Source organism: Acipenser ruthenus, chromosome 3 (genome assembly GCF_902713425.1).
Source record: "Acipenser ruthenus chromosome 3, fAciRut3.2 maternal haplotype, whole genome shotgun sequence".
NCBI lineage: Eukaryota > Metazoa > Chordata > Actinopteri > Acipenseriformes > Acipenseridae > Acipenser > Acipenser ruthenus.
The window spans coordinates 58,601,050-58,625,137 of NC_081191.1; the positions used below are offsets into that span (position 1 = coordinate 58,601,050).

At 40.4% G+C, this 24,088-nt stretch overlaps 1 protein-coding gene across 5 annotated transcripts in view; it reads left to right on the plus strand.

The window, feature by feature from the left end:
* Positions 1–24,088, plus strand: part of LOC117394468 (collagen alpha-1(XV) chain-like) — a 145,619-nt gene that overhangs the window by 97,173 nt on the left and 24,358 nt on the right. For 4 of the 5 annotated variants that reach the window (XM_059014358.1, XM_033992802.3, XM_033992799.3 and 1 more), the window contains 13 exons: positions 757–842; positions 1,086–1,247; positions 3,293–3,319; positions 4,352–4,414; positions 9,902–9,970; positions 10,082–10,144; positions 10,507–10,665; positions 12,657–12,689; positions 18,076–18,138; positions 21,268–21,294; positions 22,366–22,500; positions 22,609–22,668; positions 23,014–23,049. In XM_059014358.1, the coding sequence (XP_058870341.1) occupies positions 757–842; positions 1,086–1,247; positions 3,293–3,319; positions 4,352–4,414; positions 9,902–9,970; positions 10,082–10,144; positions 10,507–10,665; positions 12,657–12,689; positions 18,076–18,138; positions 21,268–21,294; positions 22,366–22,500; positions 22,609–22,668; positions 23,014–23,049 (983 nt within the window). The remainder of the gene's footprint in view (positions 1–756; positions 843–1,085; positions 1,248–3,292; positions 3,320–4,351; positions 4,415–9,901; positions 9,971–10,081; positions 10,145–10,506; positions 10,666–12,656; positions 12,690–18,075; positions 18,139–21,267; positions 21,295–22,365; positions 22,501–22,608; positions 22,669–23,013; positions 23,050–24,088) is intronic. The other variant, XM_033992800.3, reaches the window with a different exon arrangement.

Here is a 24,088-nt window from a genome sequence, read left to right on the forward strand (position 1 = left end):
AGCAATAGAATAGCCTGGACTCAAATGGACAACCTCCAGGCTATAGGGTGCAACCTGCACTCCACTCGGAGAGCCTTTACCAGATGTGCCACTCAGGAGCCCGGTCAAACATTTTTGGTGAAGATGCACTGGATTGTAGTATTCATTTTATGTTTTACAAGCTTGGATTATTATTCATGCAGCTGTCTATGCCAGTAAGGAGTGCTACCCAGAGCAATAGCTAAAACAAAGGATCCATATCATACAAGTACCCAGTCAATTGTATTTTCCCAAAACATAATTGCAAAGGAATGGTGCAGACTGGCTGCTGCTTTGTTCCAGAAATGGTTGCTGCCATGGTGTTGCAAGATAAAGGAGAATGTCCACACATTCTCCTTTGTTGTTTGCTGCTATCTGTGGATAGCAGCAAACAAACAAATGTGTTGGAGGAACATTTTTAAAACAAATTATGGAGAGCATCAGAATATGGAGATGTTTTTACATGTACGTACTGTGGATGTAGGTCATGGTGATTTACTTTTTCATGATATTGATAGAACTCATTTACAGATGGGGAGGGATATGTTTATTATATTATTGACATATAGTACTTATTCCGTGTATGCCGCCACTAGGTGGCATAAAACTATTGTTGCATCATTGTAAGGAAAGACCTTTTCAAATCAATTGTCAGCTGCTATATCATTTTCTATGTTATTTAACTAAATGTCTTTCATGTTTTTTTAATGCATGTTTTAATGTATCTTGTTTATCCAGGATCATCTAGTCTAAGAAATGAACAAGTCCAAAGAGGGGACAGAGGATATGGTTCAGAAGCTGTTCAAAAAGAAAGAGTGGAAAGTGTAAGCATTTCTTTTATGAGCTCTTTGTGTGCCTACACATGTTTGGAAATGTACAGATCTGCTATATACTGCAACAAATATTTTTAAAACAATGGGTTACATAAATACGCAGAAAACTGAACTATGTAGAACACATGACACAGCTGTTAACGGCAGTTTCTACAATTAAACAACCAGCATTTGTCTTAAATGAAAGTAGTTTTACTTGTTACTGTACTTAATGACAGTGTAATTATTTTTAAGGGTTCTTCTGGGTTTGAACCAAAAGGTGAAAAAGGGGACCGAGGTCTCCCAGGGCCACCAGGTCCCCCTGGCCCACCCAGAGTGTCGACCCCTCTGCCAGGACCTGCTGGGCCCGCGGGGCCTCCAGGACAACCAGGGCCACCCAGCAAAGATGGTGAAACTGTATGTGTTTTTTTAATTTTATTTTACACTTACTCTTTTCACTCTTACTATGGAAATCCATAGACTAGGGAAGTCTGTTTTCATCAAACACATTCAGACGGGCTAGAAATAATTTAATTCAGCAGTAGACATTTAACATTTGGGTCCGCTATAAAATATTTTACAGTGTCACCTGCCATTCACAACCTTTGTCAATGCTATGCAACATATATCGTTAACATATTTAGCTTTAAATCATGCAAATGCTGAAATGCTATTTTAGAACTTATTGTATATGACTAGGGGACTAAAATCGTGGTAAATTTACGTATTTTTCGCAAGTAGGTTATGGAATAAAATTAGGATTTCGCGGACCTGTTTAAACATTAAATAAACCTAAGTAGACAATATTTCAGAGCACTATAAAAGCCTAAAAATAGTGGTACTTGCTTCCTTACTAGTGCTGTCATTTGTTGAAGCAAGCATGCAACATCCCCCAGCAGTTGCTTCCGACATTCTCTGTCTGGTGTGGACTTGCCCATACACTGATACTGCACGTTCTGCAGCCATTGAATTGGTTGGAAGTGTAAGGCAAAGCTTTGCCAAGTTATACAGATGTGGAAATCGATTAGAAACAGTCCCAAAACTCGGTTACACAAGGGCATCTGGCATACTTATAAAGGCAATATATGCAGGACGTTCGTTGTCATGTTATTTGTCCCATCCAATAATTTATCAGTACCGAGTCAAAATAAAGAAAACATGCCTATTCAGGTCTAAAATTTTAACTGCTTTTAAAAAGTTAGCAGCAGGTTGTTTGAAGCGAGGTGGCTGTGCTAGATCGTACCTGTAGTACTGATTTAACTTGGCTACAACCGACAGGAATAGTTTTTGTCTGCGCTGACTTTCCAGTTTGTTTTCTGAAAGCTGTTTATTTTACGTTCTGTTCAGCAGCCTTTGTAGTAGCCTTTCGTTTAATGTGTGATTCTGAAGCTAAATAGCAATCAATCGTATTTTCTCCAAAAACACATTCCAAGATGTGCAAAACAATTACCTCCATCTGCATGTACAGTTTCTTTGGGAAATATCTTGACACTATCATCAGCCAAAATATACTTTGCTTTTTTTTGCCTTGTCGTCCATTTCTGGTATTTTACCTCCAATGCTGAAAACTAGATTTTAGCAACCTAAATCAAAACAATGCAGCACTGACTTAGTCCCACCCCCTATTGTACAGTACAGATCACAGAAAAGCCAGTACAGATGCACTGATAGGCTGATTAAAACACTGTTGTCATTTGAACAGTAAACAACAACGTTAATCGCTTTGGAGTATTTTTTTGTAAATGTTATTTGTCTAAGAACTTTTTTTTTGCGTAAGTGCAATGCACACAGGACGGCGAAGGAATTAAAAAAAAGGTTTATTTGTTTCCTCTCCGTACTTGTCCGGTATGCATTGGCCCCTAAAAGAGGTGAATTTCGCTGTGACCCCTCAATTTCCCAATTTCCGCGAAATCGCGATTTAGGTAGACCCCTATATATGACTAGTACATTTTTTCCATCTATGTTTTGATGCAAACATCCTTTTATACCAATTTTGTAATTTCCCCCAAGCTGTAAATCACCAGAATTGTGTGCAGGTGTAGAGCTGCATTATAAAAGTGCAAATAAAGCAAATCAAATTTGTATGAGCTATGGATTTGTGAACAAATCTGTCAAATAAACCGCAGTCAACGAATCCACAGTAGTCCATTATTAGTCCCCTTCTGATTTAGCACATATCTGGGTATATGCAGTTGCTCTAAACAGGGGGTTCTAAATACTGCCACTGTTTTCATCATTAATAAATGACCTCAAGCTATAACAACTATAATAACACCCAATAGTTCATATTAGTCTCGCTAGCTTATTTAGGCCTGTTCAAATATTTAGAGGTTTAGATGCCAGTATTTATCTCAGCACGGTTTAGATCAATTGCATATAAATACCCCATTGCTTTTTATCCTTTACATACCATGTAATCAGTTCCATTACTAATTTACTGAACATTACTATTTGCATTGCAGGGTGCTGCTGGTAAAGATGGATTGCCGGTAAGTTCGTATCAGTTCTAGCTATTGCTGCAAGTTTGAATAACTATTTCCAAAATATTTACAGTGCTCACCCTTTATAACGCTATAGTGGGGAGCTATAGTTACAAGACCGTGCTATTTGTGTTCCACCTTATAACAAGTATAAAAGGGCTACTGTAAAGGCATTATGGAGCAAATGGGAGCCACGACCCCACTGTGTTATAACCGATTCCACACTATAACAGGCAGCGTTATAACGGGTGAGCACTGTATTAGCAATGAACATGAGAAAAGAACGTTGTAATACTATTGCATACAAGTTGTACACCTTTAAAATGCTGACAAATGTTTGTAGTCAAATTAAAACAATATTATAAACTAGGATGTAACAGGCCTGGGACCAGTCTGTTTGTATGGAACATATCATTGTTAATTTTTTAAAGGTTTGCCATTTTTTGTTGTTGTTGCTACCTGCAGCTCAGCTGACTTAATCCGGCCACAAGTTCATTTATGGGAACCAGTAGTATGAGTCAACCAAGGAAAAAAGAAATACATTTAAAAATAACATTTTGTGGCAACCAAATTATTGCAAATTAGCAATTAAATGTAACCACATGTAACTTTGGATAAAGGAACTACTAATGTTAGATTTAAATCAAGAACAGTCTTTTTCAGCTTTTTAAAATGCTCCCACATATTAATACCTTGCTGCTGTCCAATGGGAAACAAACTAAATGCACATCCATTGTCAATCCCATGTCTAATTAATATTTTAGATATTTACCATTACAACATTTAATTTAAAATTGGTTTTCTTTTACATTCATTTCATATAATGATGGCACCATGCAAAACAATCCACCATGTTTATTTTACAAATGCTACATTTGTTGTTATTTTTTGCATGTTTGTCTCACATTTCAAAAGATATGTTCTGGTTATTATTTGAGCTACTATTGCAATGTTAGGATTCAAATTAGGATTTTAAACAAAACATAGCACATGCTATGTATATTCTTTTTTTGTTATAATGAATGTACTTTTTACTTTTAGGGTGAAAGGGGACCTCCGGGCTTTCCAGGATTGCCGGGAGATAATGGCATTAAGGGAGAAAAGGTATGTAAACCTTGAGATAAAGTAAGTATTGAAAATCAGAGGACTACCGCAGGTGGCAGAGCAGGCTTTCCTCGAGTCTGGAAATGTGACTTGTTGGAAGCAAACTTAATGTCATTAAGCCACCACACGCTCTGTCAAGTATGTACCATTGGCAGTCTCAATTATTATAATATGATAAGTCAGGAAACTTCATATGTTTGATAACTTTTTTTAAACAGTGCTGCTGTTAGTTCACAAGAGGATGTAAGGGAAACAGTGCAGCCTAGTGGTAAGAATGCTAGCTACTGTAAGCCATGAGATTAGAATGTGGCGGTTCTAGTGTAAAACATCAATAATGATTATTGTATCTTTTTACACTAAATGCAAAATACCCCATCAGCTCAATAACATGTATCATTATTGGGGATGTAAATTTTGTCACGGTGGTCACAGCGGTCACGGAACCCGTGAAATTTGACATTTGTTTCCACTCAGTGTGAAAACAGGAAAGGAGCAGTTCATGTCTTTTGAATTGGTTTCAGTGCAAAGTTAAAGCCGTTATCAAACGTCAGATAAAGATGAATACTTACACAGAACTATAAAATAGTGGAACAATGAAGTTCTAAGCAACTTGCAGAGCAATATCCAAAACAATTTCTTGAAAGCTCAGGGAGCAGCTTTAAGGACAACCAAACTTCAAATTAACCAAAGCCTTTTGTGAAGAAAATATACCTCTGCATACACTTGATAATGCAAAACCTAAAGGGAGGACGGTTTCCAGTTCTGGAGAAGCATGAACCCCGATTTGCCACTCTTGCAGTAGTAGGTCCCCTGCGGTGCTTAACCTGTCAACAGTGTAAATGCAGAACAAACCTTCTAATCTTTTAATGTACATCTTGTAATACCAAAACAAAGGTGTGTTTAAATAGACATTCACGAAAAGGATCTTGTAAAATTCTCAATTTATAACCTATACATTTCATTGTTCAGATTCTTTTTTTTTTTGTTGTTGTTTTTACATCAGACACCAAGGTATACATGTTGAAATTAAAAGGTAAGCGTATTACTGTTACGGTTGGTTTTTAAAAGGTACTTGTGGCGGAGTGTCCCGCCCCTATGTATATGTGCACTGTTTTATTATTATTTGTATTAGTGTTTGCGGCGTGGATAAAAGCCGCTGCCATTATCTGTTATTGTTTTTGTATTTTAAAAAACCTTGTGAGGATGCGTGACTGATCAGCTACTGATTATTTAACTAGCTGACAGTCACGCATCCTTACTAAACTCGTGCAGACAATGGCCGAGGGGTAATAAGATAATTAACAGCTAGTTAACCCCTCGGCCAGAATATAAAAGCCTGCAGCTGTCCGCGCTAAAGCGGAGAGTGTCAGAGGAGAGACGTAAGGCTGTGGGAGAGTGAGAGTAAAATAATTGCTAGACGTGCTGGCTAAAAACCAGCACGATACTTGTTTGTTTGGGCAACGCGCCTTTTTGTTTTGTGCTTGTTTAAACGTTTTGTTTATTTATTATTTAATAAAACACTGAGCACCGTTGCGTTCAGTTTCACCACCACCATTCCTTGCCTTTGTTTACTTCCTGGTCCATGACATCACAACCCACACGCCACTCAACAACAGCTCGGTCACATATGGTGTCCTGCGTGGGACAAACAACGCCTCCAGGAACGCCGGACCAGGAAAGCAAAGGGTGTTTCTTTTTGCTCATTTTTTTCAAAAGTAGTGTTTTTTGTGTTTTTGAAAAAAAAATAAAAAAATGGGAAGTGGCCGGAGAAAGCAGCAGCAACAGCAACAGCAGCAGCGCGGGGCTAGTCGCAAGTCCTGCCAGGTCTCTGCTATGCTGGACATCTGCCTCACATGTCTTAAAGGTGAGGAATGGTGCTTCGCCGTTGGTGAGGTCGGGCATGTAGCACCTGACCAACCCCCTCCATGGCAGGAGAGGGAGGAGCCTGAATGTTCTGCGCTCATGTGGGAGGAGGATGGCCCAGAGCAGGAACCGGAGGGTGAGGGGTCGGTCTGCCCACAGCCCAAGAGGGAGGAGGCCAAGCGTCCACAGCCCAAGGCTCCACTAGCAGGGGATGAATACCTGCTGGTTTCACCTCCACCACGACCATCCGAGGGAAAGGAGCAGGAGCTGCCTCTGCATCCTCCGAGGCGGACTGGTCCACTCTCCTCTGAGAGGATTTGGGACTGGCTGACGGAGCCTGAGATGGATATCGTGGAGGCCCTCCCTGCTGTGATCAACCTCCTGTGGGCGAGAGATGGGGAGCGCTGGGAGGCCTGGGAACAGCAACACCACCCAGCGTCCCTCCCATACATCGCAGCCATGGTGCTCAACTACCTGGCTGCAGATATGGGAGGGGCCCCGCTGCCGTGTCCAGCGCCAGAGGGAGAGGAGCCATTGCTGCCGTGTCCAACGCCAGAGGGAGAGGAGCCCTCGCCATTGTTTCCCGTGCCAGAGGGAGAGGAGCCATTGCTGCCGTCTCCAGCGCTAGAGGGAGAGGAGCCCTCGCCATTGTTTCCAGCGCCAGAGGGAGAGGAACCATTGCTGCCATCTCCAGTACTAGAGGGGGAGGTCCCACCACTGTTTCCAGTGCCAGGAGCAGAGCAGCAGGAGCTGCCTCTGTCTCCAACACCTCCACCGCCAGGAACAGAGCAGCAAGAGCTGCCACTGTCTCCAACATCTCCACCGCCAGGAGCAGAGCAGCAGGAGCTGTCTCTGTCTCCAACACCTGCATCGCTAGGAGCAGAGCAGCAGGAGCTGCCTCTGTCTCCACCGCCATGGGAGGACTGCTTGCAGCTCCCACCTCCACCAGCAGAGGGTGAATACCTGCTGGTTCCGCCTCCACCGCCATTGGTGGACTACCTACTGCTCCCACCTCCACCAGCAGAGGGTGAATACCTGCTGGTTCCGCCTCCATCAACTTGGGAGGATGGCTTATCGCTTCCACCACCAGCAGAGGGTGAATACCAGCTGGTTCCGTCTCCACCACCGTGGGAGGACTGCTTGCCCCTCCCACCTCCACCAGCAGAGGGTGAATACCAGCTGGTTCCGTCTCCACCACCGTGGGAGGACTGCTTGCCCCTCCCACCTCCACCAGCAGAGGGTGAATACCTGCTGGTTCCACCTCCACCGCCATGGGAAGGACTGCTCCTGCCCTGCCTCGCTCCGCCCAAGGATGCCTGCCTCGCTCCGCCCAAGGATGCCTGCCTCGCACCGCCCAAGGATGCCTGCCTCACACCGCCCAAGGATGCATGCCATACATCGCCTGGGGGTGCCTGCTGCTCCGCATCGCCTGGGGTTGCCTGCTGCTCCGCATCGCCTGTGGATCCACCAGTTGCAGGATACGGGGGAGAAGTGGAGCTCCCGCTGCCGCCTCCATGGCCAGGGGCTCCCCTCCCGATTTCGACTCCCGAGGGTCCGCTGCTGCCGTCGCCTCCCGAGAGTCCGCTGCTGCCGTCGCCTCTCGAGGGTCCGCTGCTGCCGTCGCCTCCTGGGGTCGCCGCCAGCTCTGCTTCGCCTGGGAAGCTGCCGGCCATGAAGAAGGGGGGGGGGGGGGGGCAGGAGACCAGCTCCCCACGCAGCAGTTTTGCTGCAGGGAATTGGGTGGCCGGAGCCCCAGAAGAGGAAGCTGCCGGCTATGAACATGGGGGGAGAGGTCAGGAGACCAGCTCCCCCCCCGCAGCAGTTTCACTGCAGGAAATTCGTTGGCCGGAGCCCCAGAAGAGGGAGCTGCCGGCTACAGAGAGTAGGGGGGAAGGTCAGGAGACCACCCCCACAGGCCGCAAGATTGCTTTGGCCGGAGGAGGCTGTGAACCGTGACTTTGGGGACTAAGGGGGGAGGTGGCCTTTTGAGGCCATGTGTGCTGCGCACAAGGGGGGGCATGTGTGGCGGAGTGTCCCGCCCCTATGTATATGTGCACTGTTTTATTATTATTTGTATTATTGTTTGCAGCGCGGATAAAAGCCACCGCCATTATCTGTTATTTTGTATTTTTAAAAACCTTGTGAGGATGTGTGACTGATCAGCTACTGATTATTTAACTGGCTGACAGTCACGCATCCTTAATAAACTTGTGCAGACTATGGCCGAGGGGTAATAAGATAATTAACAGCTAGTTAACCCCTCTTCCAGAATATAAAAGCCTGCAGCTGTCCACGCTAAAGCGGAGAGTGTCAGAGGAGAGACGTAAGGCTGTGGGAGAGTGAGAGTAAAACAATTGCTAGACGTGCTGGTTTTTAGATACTTGTTTGTTTGGCCAACGCACCTTTTTGTTTTGTGTTTGTTTAAATCTTTTGTTTATTTATTATTTAATAAAACACTGAGCGCCGTTGCGTTCAGTTTTCCTGGTCTGTGACATCACCACCCACACACCACTCAACAACAGCTCGGTGACAGTACTATTAAAAAAAAATAATAATAGGGGGCTCCTGAGTGGCGCAGCCAGTAAAGGCTCTCCACGTGGAGTGCATGATGCGCTCTATAGTCTGGACGTCGCGAGTTCGAGTCCATGCTATTCCTTTGCCGACCGAGGACGGGATCTTCCAGGGGGCGGCGCTCAATTGGCCGAGCTCTGCCCGGGGGGAGGAAGGGTTAGGTTGGCCAGGGTGTCCTCGGCTTACCGTGTACCAGCGACCCCTGTAGTCTGGCCGGGCACCTGCAGGCTTGCCTGTAAACTGCCCGAGAGCTGCTCCGACGCTGTAGCTCTTGGGTGGCTGCATGGTGAGTCTGCAGTATGAAAAAAAGCAGTCGGCTGACGGCACACACTTTGGAGGACAGAGTGTGTTTGTCTTCGCCCTCCTGAGTCAGCGCAGAGGTGGTCGCAGTGAGCTGAACCTAAAAATAATTGGCCATTTCCAAATTGGGGAGAAAATAATAAAAATAATTGGCAACGACTAAAATTTAAAAAAATAATAATAAATAATAATAATAATAATAATAATAATAATAATAATAATAATAATAATAATAATAATAATTCTATGTTTACTTTTGACTAGAAGCATGTGTTGAAAGAAAGCACATTAAATACATGTTAAATACATGTTAAATACATTCAATATATGTTTACTTTGCACAAATATTAAAATATTACAGTATATTACATGAAGTTCAGATCTTTGTAGCCGTGACCATTCTGTGAAATTGTCTATTTTTAAACATGACTGTGCTGTGATTTTTACATATTTTTACAGTGACAAAATCACATCCCTAATCATGATATATATGATATCATGACATGCATATCAGGAACATGTCATTACACCCATGCTAGGATCCACAATGAAGCACTAACACACTGACTAGGCGATCTTGGGCAAGTCCCTTTCACTGGCTTTGACTTAATTCACGCACTACTGTGGAGTAACTATAACAGCACCTTCACTACAGATTATAATACAACAATTGCTATTATTTAAATACACTTCCATAATCTACCTAACAAAGTAGTGTCACTTGTACATGAGTATTGTTTCTTTTTGTTGCAGGGTGATCCTGGAGTTGGGCTCCCTGGACCTCCTGGGCCCCCCGGCCCACCTGGGCCCTCACGATACCCGGTATGTTACATGTTTATATACAAAAGAGCACAATGATCTTGACAGATTTTTTTTAATTATTTCTTTTCAAATTGTCATGTCAACATAACCCAATGTACTGTTCTTTTTCAGAATGTGCTTGATGCTTATGGGTCAGGCTTTGGGGACTTTGACAGTGACGCAGAACTAGTTAGAGTAAGTAGTTACAACCAAAAATGCTCCTTTACAATTTTGTGGTTAAAGCTATCTTCATTTTGCCAGTCTTAATTCAAATTGGACTTCCCAGTAAGGTTTTTTGGCCACCAGCATTTTGCTATGTCATAATTATGTTAAAAAAACAGCTATTACAGCATTTGTGGAATTTTCTCCCATGTAAGAAACACATTCAAAGACAAAGCCATTACATCACCCGACCACTGGGTGTCCCTGTATGCTTTGCAGCAGACCCATTACAAAGGTACAGGTGTATGAAACAATATTTAAGAAAATAAAGTTAATTCAGTTATAAAATTCAAAAGTTGTTTCCCCTTCATTGTGCACCCTGCGCACCTTTATAGGGTCCCCCTGGGCCCCCAGGTCCTGCAGGACAGCCAGGGCCTCCTGGACCTAGTGGCCCCCTCGGTGCATCAGAGGGACATATCCCTGGACCACCCGGCCCCGCTGGCCTGCCTGGAAAAGATGGCAATGAAGGAGGTTCTGGAGATCCAGGATTGCCTGTGAGTATCAATTACGGTTTTGGGAATTGTCAGTACAAAAGATTTCTCGTTAATGTAAATGCAATCAAGTTAATATCTTTCTACCAATTCAAATGTTGCTTGAATATGTTTAGAATAGTTACAAGCTAAGTGGCCCTGTGGGTTAATGCACAAGCCTTTTAGTCCTGGGTTTAAATCCGATTTAGGTCAAAGATTACATTTTGGTGGGCTCTACTGAGAGGCACAAAATATAACACTTGACCTTTGTAGGCAGTTTTAAAAAGAGAGGACAAGGATGGGATGGACATGGAGGCTAAACTGATCCCTCAAAGTCATCGGTCTCTCCAGGGCAGGCATGCTTGCAGAGAAATGTAGCTCTATGCAAGAATAGAGAGGATTCTAGCTGCCAATCCAGCATCCTGTATGAGCCCCACCACTTGGTGTTTTTTTTTTTAAGTAAGGCAAATTACATCAAAAGACATCTTTTTAAATAGTTTACTGTCCCTTGCCTTTTTATTGGTGATTCATGTTATTTCAAATACTTTTCTTTTATGAAAAAGTGAAAGGGGCTTTGAAATGAGTCAGTGAGCTGCTCTTGAATTCTACCTGCCATGCATATTTTGTATCATAGGCTGGATCAGCCAAGTCTTTACAGAAGTAAGAGCTAGTGCCATCTTGGGGACATTATTAGGAAATACAATCTTTTCTTTCATTTTTATGTAAATGATACACAGATATATGCTTTGTTTCCAGTGCAGACAGATATGGCACTAAATACTCTTACAAATAGTTGTGTTTTTAATTGGTTCTAAACTGGGCTAGCAAAATGTGATCCCATCAATATTACTTTGGGTGGCAATTCCATCATCCCTTCTACTTGAGTGAAAAACCTGTGTTACCTTAGACCCTGAGTTTTCCTTTGATCTTAATTCTGTTATCAGAATAGCTTTCTGTCTTTTGAGAAATGTTGCAGGATATGAGGGATGAAGAGGTGCTGATATATGCATTCATAACCTCTTGTCTTGATAATTGCAATTCCTTGTTTGTTGGTATACCGGTCACTAAACTTTAGAAGGATTCAGCTTGTCCAGACTGCTTTCTTAAACTCGTCTTTCTCAACATATTACTTCAGTGCTTAGTCCTTACAATGATTACCAGTGAGTTATTGAATTCATTTTAAAGTTGGCATAATAACTTATAAGGTCCTTCATGGATTAGGGCCATCTTGTTTCCAAGAACTACTAACTCTGTATATTCCTGTTTGATCTTTGAGATCGGAACATGGAGAACGTCTAGTTTTTCCAAAAATGCTTCTCAACTTGAGCCAGAGCTTTTTGCTGTTGTGCTCCTTGTTTGTGGAACTGTATTCTGTTTGACATTAGGCAGGACGAACAATGTGATTATTTTAAGTCTAAATTAAAAACATACTCTTTTTTCATGTGCTTTTATATAATTGGTTGTAGCCGGAGTGTATTGTACATAACTAGTTTTGCTGACTTTACACTGCTGTGCTGTACATGATGCAGGTGCTAACTGATATAAAGACACTTTGGCTGATCTAGCCTGCATTGCACATGTCTATGGCAGGCAACTGGTACTGAAGAGCAGCTCCTGAGCTCCTTGTCAAATCACAGTAACACAAAACATGAGTTCTAGCAATAAGAACTACTAAGAATTGCAAGAACTGCAAACAGAATGAAAAGGGAACAGTAAAAATAAGAAAATAATTTGAAGCTCTATGGTTATTTATTTTTTATTTTAAATAAACACTACGCATGTTTAAAATGTCTTAACCCATAGGGCCTTATTTTCAAGTCTTAATAACATAGGTGAAGTAAATCCCCCTTAATAAAGCTCTAAAAAGTTTTGAAAAATCAGGTCCCTAGAGTTTAAAAATTCTGTTCAACTGTTTATTGAAGTAAATGCAGTAAATATAACATTTTATTATTTGATATGTACTCATGTTTTCACTGTATCTTACAATTGACATGCTTTGACTTGACATTTTACAGGTGTTTGATGTGGAATTTAGTGGTTCTGGCGAGGTATGGTACTGGTCAAGACCCTACAGTGGTCTTAAGAGTAGGCTATAAAAGGCAGTATTTTTCCTCCAACAAATAAAGCTACCATGTTTCTTACAAGGCCTCATTTACTATAAACTGTTCATCTCAATAAATATGGTTTACATTTGAATGGAAACCTGCTACCCTGTATGTAAATGGGCCATGTAACAGTATGGGTTCTTGCAAATGATTTGTCAATCAGGTTGTGAATAGACATTTTTCACTTAACTATGCCACATATTAACCCACATTAACTACGGTTGTGAGGCATAGGGCCATATCTTCAAAGAATTTACTCCACAGTCTTTAACTTTTTTCTTTTTTTTTTGAAAGGGGGAAAAACAGCTAATAAATTTGAAAACTGAAACCAAACAATTTATTTTTATTTTTATTTTTTTTCTCCGTTTTTTTACATTAATAATAAACTTTATTCCTCCAAAACACAGGAGCTAACTATAGGCCAGCGTAACTGCTTGGACAATAAGTCAATATATTGTATTTATGCCTGTAGAAACAAAAAATATATCTATTACAGATTCAGTTCACCTCAGTTAGATTTCAGATGTAGTTAATTTTAGTTTTAGCCAAAACAAATACAGCCATGGCCAAAAGTTTAGCATCACCTAAAATTTGAGGATTGAGACATAATATATATATATACAGCTCTGGAAAAAATTAAGAGACCACTGCAAAATTATCAGTTTCTCTGGTTTTACTATTTATAGGTATGTGTTTGGGTAAAATGAACATTTTTGTTTTATTCTATAAACTACTGAACATTTCTCCCAAATTCCAAATAAAAATATTGTCATTTAGAGCATTTGTTTGCAGAAAATGACAACTGGTCAAAATAACAAAAAAGATGCAGTGTTGTCAGACCTCGAATAATGCAAAGAAAATAAGTTCATATTCATTTTTAAACAACACAATATTAATGTTTTAACTTAGGAAGAGTTCAGAAATCAATATTTGGTGGAATAACTCTGATTTTCAAGCACAGCTTTCATGCGTCTTGGCATGCTCTCCACCAGTCTTTCACATTGATGTTGGGTGACTTTATGCCACTCCTGGCGCAAAAATTCAAGCAGCTCGGCTTTGTTTGATGGCTTGTGATCATCCATCTTCCTCTTGATCACATTCCAGAGGTTTTCAATGGGGTTCAGGTCTGGAGATTGGGCTGGCCATGACAGGGTCTTGATCTGGTGGTCCTCCATCCACACCTTGATTGACCTGGCTGTGTGGCATGGAGCATTGTCCTGCTGGAAAAACCAATCCTCAGAGTTGGGGAACATTGTCAGAGCAGAAGGAAGCAAGTTTTCTTCCAGGACAACCTTGTACTTGGCTTGATTCATGCGTCCTTCACAAAGACAAATCTGCCCGATTCCAGACTTGCTGAAGCACCCCCAGATGAGTCCAATTTTCAGCTTTGCCCAACACCTGGTCGTCTAATGGTTAGACGGAGACCTGGAGAGGCCTACAAGCCACAGTGTCTCGCACCCACTGTGAAATGTGGTGGAGGATCGGTGATGATCTGGGGGTGCTTCAGCAAGGCTGGAATCGGGCAGCTTTGGCATGAAGCAAGCCAAGTACAAGGTTGTCCTGGAAGAAAACTTGCTTCCTTCTGCTCTGACAATGTTCCCCAACTCTGAGGATTGGTTTTTCCAGCAGGACAATGCTCCATGCCACACAGCCAGGTCAATCAAGGTGTGGATGGAGGACCACCAGATCAAGACCCTGTCATGGCCAGCCCAATCTCCAGACCTGAACCCCATTGAAAACCTCTGGAATGTGATCAAGAGGAAGATGGATGATCACAAGCCATCAAACAAAGCCGAGCTGCTTGAATTTTTGCGCCAGGAGTGGCATAAAGTCACCCAACATCAATGTGAAAGATTGGTGGAGAGCATGCCAAGACACATGAAAGCTGTGCTTGAAAATCAGGGTTATTCCACCAAATATTGATTTCTGAACTCTTCCTAAGTTAAAACATTAGTATTGTGTTGTTTAAAAATGAATATGAACTTATTTTCTTTGCATTATTCGAGGTCTGACAACACTGCATCTTTTTTGTTATTTTGACCAGTTGTCATTTTCTGCAAATAAATGCTCTAAATGACAATATTTTTATTTGGAATTTGGGAGAAATGTTGTCAGTAGTTTATAGAATAAAACAAAAATGTTCATTTTACCCAAACACATACCTATAAATAGTAAAACCAGAGAAACTGATAATTTTGCAGTGGTCTCTTAATTTTTTCCAGAGCTGTATATATATATATATATATATATATATATATATATATATATATATATATATATATATATACACAGTATATGAACATAATTTAGATATTTTATTTAACATCATCTAATTAAATTAACTATGAACTATATTACAATATACTACTATACAAACTATAATAGCAAAAATCTACCAGAAGCTAATAGTAGTACAGTATTTCATGTTAGATTTGTATTGCGGTTGTGTTGCAAGTCGCGAGGTAAAGCAAGTGTCTTATTTCTCTTATAAAACGGGTTAACTAACTAAATTGAAGAAAAAAGTAAAAAGGTTTTTTTAAATTAACAAAAAAGTAATTTTTATTAAATATGCTTCTACCTAAAAATTAGCTGAGAAAATATCGTTCTATATAACGTAAGAAAAATAAAAACAAAAAGCCATTAATTAAAATAAAAAACGATTTATAGATGTTGATTTGAACATTGCCATTGAAAGTACAGTGTTATAGAGTATTGCATTATAGAGTATCCGGTTACTTATCAAACTGACTATGCTGTTTATGGCTGGACAACGTGGAGAACTACTGGGTCCGTGTTCAGCTGTGCAGGGGGTGGGACCAGTGGCAGCAGGCAGGCAGTCCCAACCAGAGGAGAAGAACGGACAGACCGGGGGCAGCAGCAACAAACTATCCATTTAACCACCAAAGTCTCTTTTAAGAGTGACCAAAATCTTTTTAAAAAAGCTTAAACTTAGGGCTCTCGAGTGGTGCATCCAGTAAAGGCGCTTCTCGCAGGATGTGCCCTATAGCCTGGAGATCGCAGGTTCGAATCCAGGCTATGTCACAGCTGACCGTGACCGAGAGTTCCTAGGGGGCGGCGCCCAATTGGCTGAGCGCTGCCCGGGTAGGGAGGGCTTAGGTCGGCAGGGGAATCCACGGCTCACCGCGCATCAGCGACCCCTGTGGCCGATAGGGCGCCTGTGGCTCTGCAGCGGAGCCGCCAGATCTGTGTTGTCCTCCGGCACTATAGGTCTGGTGGCATTGCTGTGGATCTGCAGTGCGAAAAATGACGGCTTGGAAGGAGCACGTTTCGGAGGACGCGTGTTCCAGCCTCCGTTTCCCGAGTCGGCGGGGGGGTTGCAAGCGGTGAGCCGGGGATATGCCAACCCATGGTGATATGCTGTAATATCAGCCCCCCCACCCCCCCCCCCCCCCAATATGACCTGTTTTGACCAATCAGGATAGAGTATTTAAAATTCCCATTTTATAAAATTTGTTAACGTGATATTATTCAGCAGGTTTCATTTGACTTTATGAAGCAAAATTAGTTAATTCGATAGGGTGATGCAAAACTTTTGGCCATAGCTGTACACTACTCTGAGGGTCATGTATACCGCTTGAAAGGCACTTTCCATGAAAAGCATTGATAATAATTGGTAATAAAACTACACTTCATTGACAAATCTCAAGAATCTTTGGTTTTGCTTTTTACTTTTTAAAAAATGTTTGCTGTGGGAATGACAGTCCAAAAATTGCTTTTTTTTTGTTTTACTTGTTATTAGCTTAATAAAGGCAGTTTTCAAAAATGCACACAAGCAGATTCTTTCTATTATACAATCTGTTATTTGAACAGTTTATTACACCCTGCAGAAACAAAATTACTTTATTATTAATAAGACCTCTGAAATTGATCTTGCATCGCTACATGAGTATTGGTAGTCTTCCATTTATAAATAAAGTAGCCTATACTACCAGAACTACTGGATTCTGTATGTTTACATTTGTAGATAATAATAACATTAAAACCTAATTATTGAGAGTTTCAGAAATCACAGACCTGGAATTGGCTTGCAATATCCACCATGTTTGATGTGCCTGAACTGTCTGTTTTAGGCAAACTTTTCTGAGTTATTTGTGATCATGGTGAATTTCTAATTGCTCTATGGGTCTAGACATTGTAAACACCATGGAAAAAGTATGTCATTAAGCATAGAACAGTATTTGATCTGTCTTTCAGTGGAAAACATGACTATTTCTATATAACAATCCTGAACTTACGTAACTATTTAAAAAATTAGCTTCATGCTGAGGGGAAAATTGGTTGTTTGTGATCAGATGAGCACACGCAGCTAGAGCTGCAGTACTAAATAAATTGGAATTGATAGAAAAAGCCAGGGTTTGACTGCAGCAGCTTTGTTAAATACCTTATCCACTGGAACCAAATAACAAGTGACTTGTTGGACCTGGATTTCTGGCAATAGTAGGTTACATGTAGGCTAAAAGCTTTTTTTTTTTTTTTTTTTTTTTTTAAAACATGGTTAAATGCATTGTTGGATAAAATCTGCCTTTGCTTTTGAGTACTGGCAGTGGCTTCTACTAACTGCATCAATGCATAACTGGCTTTTTGCCTCTTTGTATCAATCTGTGTTGCTTATATTTGGTAAGTTTATATATTATTATTATTTATTTTTTAGCAGACGCCCCTATCCAGAGCGACTTACAATTGTTACAAGATATCACATTATTTTTACATACAATTACATTATTTTTTACATATTATTTTTTACATACAATTACCTATTTATACAGTTGGGTTTTTACTGCAATCTAGGTAAAGTACCTTGCTCAAGGGTACAGCAGCAGTGTCCCCCACCTGGGATTGAACCCACGACCCTCCAATCAAGAGTACAAAGCCCTAACCACTACTCCACACTGCTGCCCTATAGATATAGTATTATGTATTTACAGCCATCACAATATTTCACTTAATAGCCCCTCGCTGACTACCAGTTAAAAGTACTTTATTCATTATAGCTTGTGGAGTATGATTATTAATAGTCAGTATTGGTATGAGTTAAGGGAACAGGACTTCCATTTGACTCGACCTGCTGCCTCAGTACATTATTTATATGACAACAGGGTGAAATGCTTGAAGTTAGTTATCATCTAGTTTTATCTCTAAAAACACAAAACATAGAACTGAATCTGTACACCCTGTCCCTGATTAGAGTTGAGAAGTAGCACCCCTGCAGTTTGCACATTGTAATCTAGGTCCACTTTCATGTGAAAACAGTGAGGTAGTCTAAACAGTATTATTAGAGCAGTATTTGATGTATTCTTAATACTTTCAGGGCCCTCAAGGTCCACCGGGTGTTGGCGGGGCTGCTGGGCCACGGGGAGAGAAAGGCGAAAAGGTAAGTCCAGCCAGACTTCCTGAAGAAATGAATGGCACACACAGCTCCTGCAATGAGCCCCTCACCACCTGCTCACCCACTCCATACCAGCCCTCTTCTACTGAACATTTCAGCAACTACTGGTTTGCTGCTTCGCTAGTAAACCAGAGTGGCAGATATTAATCGCAGGGTATATTTCATCATAGAGTGACAACGTTATTCTCTTAATCTTTAGATTCTCAGCTGTTTAGAAAGGTATAAACGGTGTACTTTTGGTGAAGATTTTTCCTGATACACAAAATGAAAGTCGCGTTATGTCAGTCAGACCTCAAACAGGTAGACTGTTCGCTGGAGCGGAAGGGTTCATAGATGTTATTTTTAACAGTGATTAATTAACATTCAAACATAAAATCAGACAAATCAGTTTACAAGTAGAATTACTTTTGTTTATTTAAGGTTACAAAAGTAGGAATAGGTTAAAAGTATTGGCATAGGATTTCTAAATGGCAAATGTAATTAGTTAAGTATTTTCAGAATTATTAACCATATATTTTATTAGAATTCTAAATATATTCAAAGCATTTAGAATAGCATTAGTATATTCTATCGGATTCAGATTTCAAGATATGTTCAAACATTTCACATTTCATTGTACAGTATTTAAACAAATTGATACTATTGTTTCTATGCACCATGGAAATTCTATAAACCTTTTAGTAGAGAGTTGAAACAAAGTTTCAGAACAAAGGAAATAAAGAAAAATGGCGATTAATTGTGGTGAAGAAGGTTTCTTCACCACCACCAAAGGTTGCAAAGAATGATTTACTTTGTCTTGTGATTCCCTCAAAGAAAATAATTTCCTGGCTGTGTCTTCAGAATCTTGTGGTGGTGTAGCAGGTTAACGGCAGCTGTTTCTCCTAACAGGCTGTGCTGTGTTTGAGATGAGATGACAGTCAGATGACACACTGAAGAGGTCAAAGGTGCTTTTTTGGAGCATGTGTGTGTTGAAATGCCCTGTGTTTCAGTTTAAGTATACTCTCAAAAGAGGCAGACCCTTCCCAAATTCAGGTCCATGATTTGGCATTTTGAAAATAAACAGAGTGGGTCGTTTTTCTTGATCCATAGCTTCTCCCATTTCCTGAAGAAAGAGTTGCACTGCTCCATCTTCCTTCATTCACCAGAGGTCATTGTTACTCCTTGTTTGAATGGCAAAAGTCCCCAATATGTTTAGAAAGGCAATCTTGATAGACACCAAGTCTGCCATTTCATCCTTTGTTTACTCAGAATAATAAATTGACTTGCTCTCACATCTGGAAGTTCCTTTGCATCCAAGAACATCTGTGGGATCCTTTTAAAAAATATATATTTTTGTTTAAAATGTAGATTTTCCACAGGGCCTGTCTTGCAGTGCAGGCCTTCCCAGCTTCCCCCTTCAGTCAAAGTTTGTGTCTTGAAAAGTCCCAGTTAGATTTACTTATATATCCTTATATAAGCTGTACAATATATTTAAATATTTATTCATTTTAGACTTTTTACTTCACCAGCAATAGTTGGGAATTGCAGCACACACCAGTAACGTCAATGATCTGTTGTTGCACATGCTGTGGTTTTCGGTCATAGTCACATGCCTGTAGTTTAATTGATATCCACTGTGAGGGATTATTGTACAATATACAGGCGCTCCTTGACTTACGACACACAGCACATACGACTCTTTTGCATTATTACCAAAGTGCTGTGTGAGGCTGTGACAGGGTGGTTGGACTGTGACGTCAGGTCTGAAGCAGGAACTAAAAACACTGACTACTGCAGTTCAAAATAAATGACGCGGCAGCGCCGTTTTATTTTTAAATAACAAAAATAAATAAAAAAGTTCAAAAATACTGTGCTCACAGAGCGAAAATAAAACAGGTAAACAAAACAAAATCACGAACACAAAGTATAAACAATACCAGTCAGGCTGGGCAGTAGCCTTCACTGATCCTGTATTTAATTTTTAGTTTAGTTTTTCTCTCGGTCCTCTCGCTCCTAACACACACCTCCCTGAGAGCAGCGAGCTGCAGGCTTTTATGCAGGTGACCATCTCCCGATTAGCAACAAATTAAATCACTTAATTAATTCGGGAGATGGCCACCTTCTGCACAAGGTTTTTAATTTATTCCTGGCAGAGGACGAGTACCCTACTCTCGCCTCTGCCAGAACACATTTTAAATAAAACAATAACAAAACCCACGGCGCTTCGTCGTCACATAAATTCATAATAAATAAATCATAACGATAATAATACAACAAAGGAAATACAAAATAATTAACTGCACAGGGGCGGAGGGGGAGACCCCGTTCTAAAACTAAACAAAATCCATGTACAGGGCTCCTTGCCCTGTTACAGAGGCATTCAAACATTTCAAAATCACCATGGTCCTATTTGAGAAGAATGAGCCAAACCTTGAGCGCAGTGCTTGAATAAATCGTGGGATATCGAACATGTACAGTTACAGTGAAATTTACAAAGAAAAGAAAAAAGCAGCTATTCAAACATCCTTGGACATTTTCTTCAAGAGAGCTGAAAAAACTGCATCCAAGTTCCATCCCCCTACACCCCTGACAGCAGTGAAGCGGGCACCCCTGATCCGTCCATCTAAGATGCCAATTTTTTAATTTGCAATGTTTTTGTAAGTTTTTCGTTCTTTCAGAATTTTATAACCTTCAATGTTTCTATAAGTTCTGATTGGAATGAAATGATTTCTTATTATCTTAAATAAGTTATATTAAATAAATATTTGCATGAGTACAATATTACGGGTCATTTTTTTAAAAATATATTATCTGGCCAGAGTCAGGAACGTAACCCCAACTTATAACATTGTTCCTATGGGAAAATGTGCTTCGACTTACGACGCTTCGACTTACAACGCGACTTTCAGGATCCAATTGTGTTGTAAGTACAGGACTGCCTGTAATAGATAAGGAGCCTTTGGAAAATTAGTTCCTGGTGGTCTCACTCCAGTTCCCAACACATTTGCTGTTCATATAAACACCATCCCAGTCTCAGACTCCAGGTATGGTTTGAATGGGCATAAAGGCTGAAATATTGTTATCACAGGGATTGGGTAATAATTTAAATTGTTAATTTCTTATTCTTAATTACAGGGTGACCACGGATCTCCTGGGCTGAAGGTATGTTTTAGACTAACAAACAACAGTATTAAAAACGTACCTGTATGATTGAGTTGTACCTTTATTTGTTAATTTATACATTAGAATATAGAATATATGATTAATTATATGTGAGTTTCTGATAACTACCATAGCTATACAGATAGAACCCTTTATTCCAACGAGATCACATAGGAATAACAGCAATTGTAATTCATATTACAGTTCATAGTGTTCAGCTTCTTATTGCTGCTGCTCATCCTTACTCACCATCATGCCAGCCACATTTTGTAGCAGCCGCAGCTTGATCTGCTTGCCACCTACCTAGTTGTAGAGAAACTGAAGTTTCACTCGAGAGCTATCATACACCCATCTGTCCTGCCTCCTGTCCCATTCATATGCATTCCCAGAAAGTGAGCTAAGGGAGGCTTTTAGACATCAGATATCTTTTGGTCTAATGAATAGATACCAGCACCAGTCTAGCACTGTAATTTGCTTAAAAGTATAGTAACAGAGCAAGGACTCTGTATGTAAATAGTTTGGGTGATGTTTGTGTTTTGGTGGTGGTTGGCAGGGATGGGGTTAATTCATGTCCTTGCCAAAAACATGTGAGAATGTGGCTGTTCCCAAACAAGGTAATTGGTGTTAATTGGGAACAGCCACAAAATATAAAAGAGAGCATTCAGCGCCATTAAGGGGAAGATCACCAGGGAGCTGATCTAAGAAAAGACAGGCTGACAGGCTGACAGGCTGACAGGCTGACAGGCTGACAGGCTGACAGGCTGACAGGCTGACAGGCTGACCTGTTGTTGACAGGTAAACGGTCGGTTTAGCCGTCCTGTGTGTGAGTCAGGGACCGGTTAAAGTGTAGTTAGGCTCTACATTTGAGCTAGGCTTTTGTTATGTGTGTTTGTTTTTGTGTTTTGAATTAAAACTGTGCAGTAGCGCTTAAAATCAAAGTTTTGGTGTCTGGGTCTATGTTTTAAGGGGGCAAACGAATCAAAGACAGAGGCAACATTACAATATATATATATATATATATATATATATATATATATATATATATTATTCTGACAGTTTATTGTGTTGCAGGGTGATGCTGGAGACCCTGGGCCAGTTGGAGCAGCTGGTGCTCGAGGTTCTGATGGCCAGCCTGGAATACCCGGGTCACCAGGGCAACCAGGCCCCCCAGGGCCTCCAGGGAAAAGCTTCAGCTATGGACTTGTGGTAACTTAATTATTTTTATTTTAGTGCAATAGTGTAGTATTACAGTTGTTTAAACCAATAATAGCAGTTCTAAACCTGAGGATTGACGATATGTTTTTTGTTTTTCAGGATATGGAAGGATCTGGAGAAATTGGGGCATTCGGCAAACCTGGGCCTAGAGGACCTCCAGTGAGTACATTTAGTTGCAACCTGAAGAACCGATTTGTATTCTGTTCATTGCCATTGGATTAGCTGTAAATTATTTTATACTGAGGAGTGTGAGCTTCATAAATATAAACTTGGTATTTACTGGTATTTTGCATTACATATGTGTTTCTTTCAAATACTTTTGTACATAAATTAAATGTTTATTTAGTTTGTGTGAATAGCAGTCATTCACTCACACTTTTTTTTCTTATCACATTTGCTCTGCAAAAATAGGCATGATAAAAACTCATCAATATGTAAAATGACTTGCAGTATAAAACATAATTGATTGAATTGCAAACACATACTAAATTAATTGTTGTGCAGGGAGCTGTGGGAAAACCTGGACCAATGGGACCCAAGGTAAAACATTGTTCATATCACAAACTGTAACCACTAATATCGGCTAAAAAAGTGTATTCTTGCTGCAGTAATTATCAAGTGATCTTTAGCATATTAATAAAATGATAAATAGATAAAGATGGGTAGTGATTTAAATGAAACGTTCATTATTCAGCTTTTGAATAACGAAAAACAAACAAGCCATTTTGTTTTTCATTGTTTCTTGTTCAACTTTTGAAGAACAAATCGGCTGGTTCTTTTTTCATTTTCACTTTCTGTTTTCAACTCTCAAATAATGGACAAATTTGGTTACAATTTAAATGACAAATGCCACTGGGATGGGAAACTTGCTCCACTTGTGACTCTGAGAGACGCGTGGGAGCAAGAGCGGCTGCGTTGCATACGGCTGTGTTCAGTAGGCAAGAAGCGGAGCAGTTGGCTGCAGACCTGAAGGTGGCCCTCTCCACCCCCTATTTGAGCTGCATGTGGAGTACAAGTGTGTTTTGTAGCAATTTTAATATTAGCAATAAATACTTTTAATAATTGAAACATGTCTATGGTGATTCTTTTCCTCCCCCACATTAACATCTGTTAAACCTTTGGCACAGCGATGCCAGAACTCACTGCTTTGGTGGCAGCTCAAATGGGCTAACCAAACCCAAAACATAGCACCAAATTTGTATTGCATAACAATACAGTATATACTTGTTAAACCAAAATATTAGTGTTATAGACCCTAAACAGAGGGTGTATTAATAGATGTTTGTCCCAACGTGGCTATTCGATTTAGCTTTTTCTGCTCTGTTGCACAACACCAATATTTGAGAGGTTTGTCTTTTTCACCCTTTTGCAAAGGATAGAGAAAACATTGTAAAAACTTGCTATCCTATTGTTTTTGCAAACCCCTTTATTGAGTTGATGCAGAACATAGTTTTTCAAAATTTGGACAAGTGCGAAGTCCTCAAAGCTGTTGCATGTCGGTGAAACATGAATGCTCAATCTAAATTATATGGACTAATTTGTTTTAAGAACAAAAGTATTAACTTTCTTTTATGTAAAG